This window comes from Habropoda laboriosa, unplaced genomic scaffold, assembly GCF_001263275.1.
Source record: "Habropoda laboriosa isolate 0110345459 unplaced genomic scaffold, ASM126327v1 scaffold147, whole genome shotgun sequence".
Classification (NCBI taxonomy): domain Eukaryota; kingdom Metazoa; phylum Arthropoda; class Insecta; order Hymenoptera; family Apidae; genus Habropoda; species Habropoda laboriosa.
Window position 1 is genome coordinate 447,565 of NW_017100256.1, and position 1,448 is coordinate 449,012.

General features: G+C 27.3%; 1 protein-coding gene across 1 annotated transcript; it reads right to left on the bottom strand.

Moving 5' to 3' along the window:
• Positions 1 to 66: 66 nt before the first annotated feature.
• Positions 67 to 1,425, bottom strand: LOC108572588 (nudix hydrolase 8). Its single transcript, XM_017934851.1, has 4 exons — positions 1,107 to 1,425; positions 643 to 951; positions 297 to 499; positions 67 to 237 (listed from the first exon to the last, which is right to left on the bottom strand). The coding sequence occupies exons 1-4, from the start codon at positions 1,210 to 1,212 to the stop codon at positions 67 to 69; spliced, it is 789 nt and encodes a 262-aa protein (XP_017790340.1). The 5' UTR covers positions 1,213 to 1,425.
• Positions 1,426 to 1,448: the final 23 nt, after the last annotated feature.

A 1,448-nucleotide genomic window follows, 5' to 3' on the forward strand; every position in this document is an offset into this window, starting at 1 on the left:
ATTTGTACTTTAAATCATAAAATTAATTAGTTTAATTGCATACATATTTTAATAATTTAAGTATTGTTATGCATTATTAATTTTAGATATGCTATATACACAAATTGGTTTTTGTAATACAGGATGGAATGCATATTCCACAGTAACCCCCATTCTGTGTTTAAAAAATTCTAACATTTTCTTTATGATCAGTTTGTTATTTTCATGTACTTCTGGATGCTCCAAATAATCATGCACCTATTGAAATAATAATTGGTAATGATAGTAGAAAGTTCATGATGTATAATGAATATTACCTTCATCCATTTGCATTCAGAAATTTCTTTCTCACATTTTTTAATATTGTAGTTTAAAGGAGATAAATAAGCAATTATATATATGTCAGAACAACCAAATGCATAATCATGCACATGTCTGAAACCTATTATACATTTAAAAGTGGTCTGAACACCAGTTTCTTCTAAAATTTCTCTTTTAACAGCTTCTTCTAAATTTTCTCCTACAATAAGAAAAAGATTTATAAACAAAAGTTATATATATTATTATATATTTATTAGTGCTTTTATAATAATAGAAAAATTATTAGCTGTACTTTGTTAATTCATTATTAATTTATTAGTATATAATAATAAGATGATATACCTGGTTCCACATAGCCACCTGGCAGTTTCCATAATGCTGTTTTACTTGAATATTTTTCCTTGATCACTAAAACTTCTTTGGTCTCTTCATTATAAACCAATCCTCCAACACCTAAATTTGTATGTGCATAATGTGGAACATTGGATTCTTCACCTGTGACTAACCATCGATAAAGCATAACATATTCTTGCCTAGCATGGTGAAATTTAAATCCTTCTTTCACAAGTATTGGTACCCATTCTGAATGTGCTAAATATACACGAAACCATATTGTACGCTTCTTAATTTGGATCCACTGTTGTAAAGATGCTATAACAGTTGCATATATAATACAAACAATAAATAAGTAATATTTTTGACAACAAACATTTTTATATAAATTTTAACCAAAATATAAACTTCTAAATTTTGGAAAAATAAATAATAATTAATTAATCTTTTTTAAAAAATATTATATTACACACTTGTAAGACGATGAGCGAATTCTTCAGGTGTGCAGAATTCTTCGTTTGAATCAATAGTTACGCCATTGTAGTGGTCATCATGCCCTTTAAAATACTTTGAAGCCATGATTACAGACAGATTAGCACAATGTATTTTATAACACAATACGGGAAAAAAAATAGTTCGGTATTTTAGTAAAAATTGTTGTTGTTTTAGCACCGTGGAAACGTAACAGAGTTTTGAAGTTGCGGTATTGTATATTCGAACATTCACGAATCTATACCAGTGATAAACATTTTCGTAAATTTTCCAAGGGAATGGTTTGAAATCTTGTCTTATAAAGATATATAAACACTGTTGAA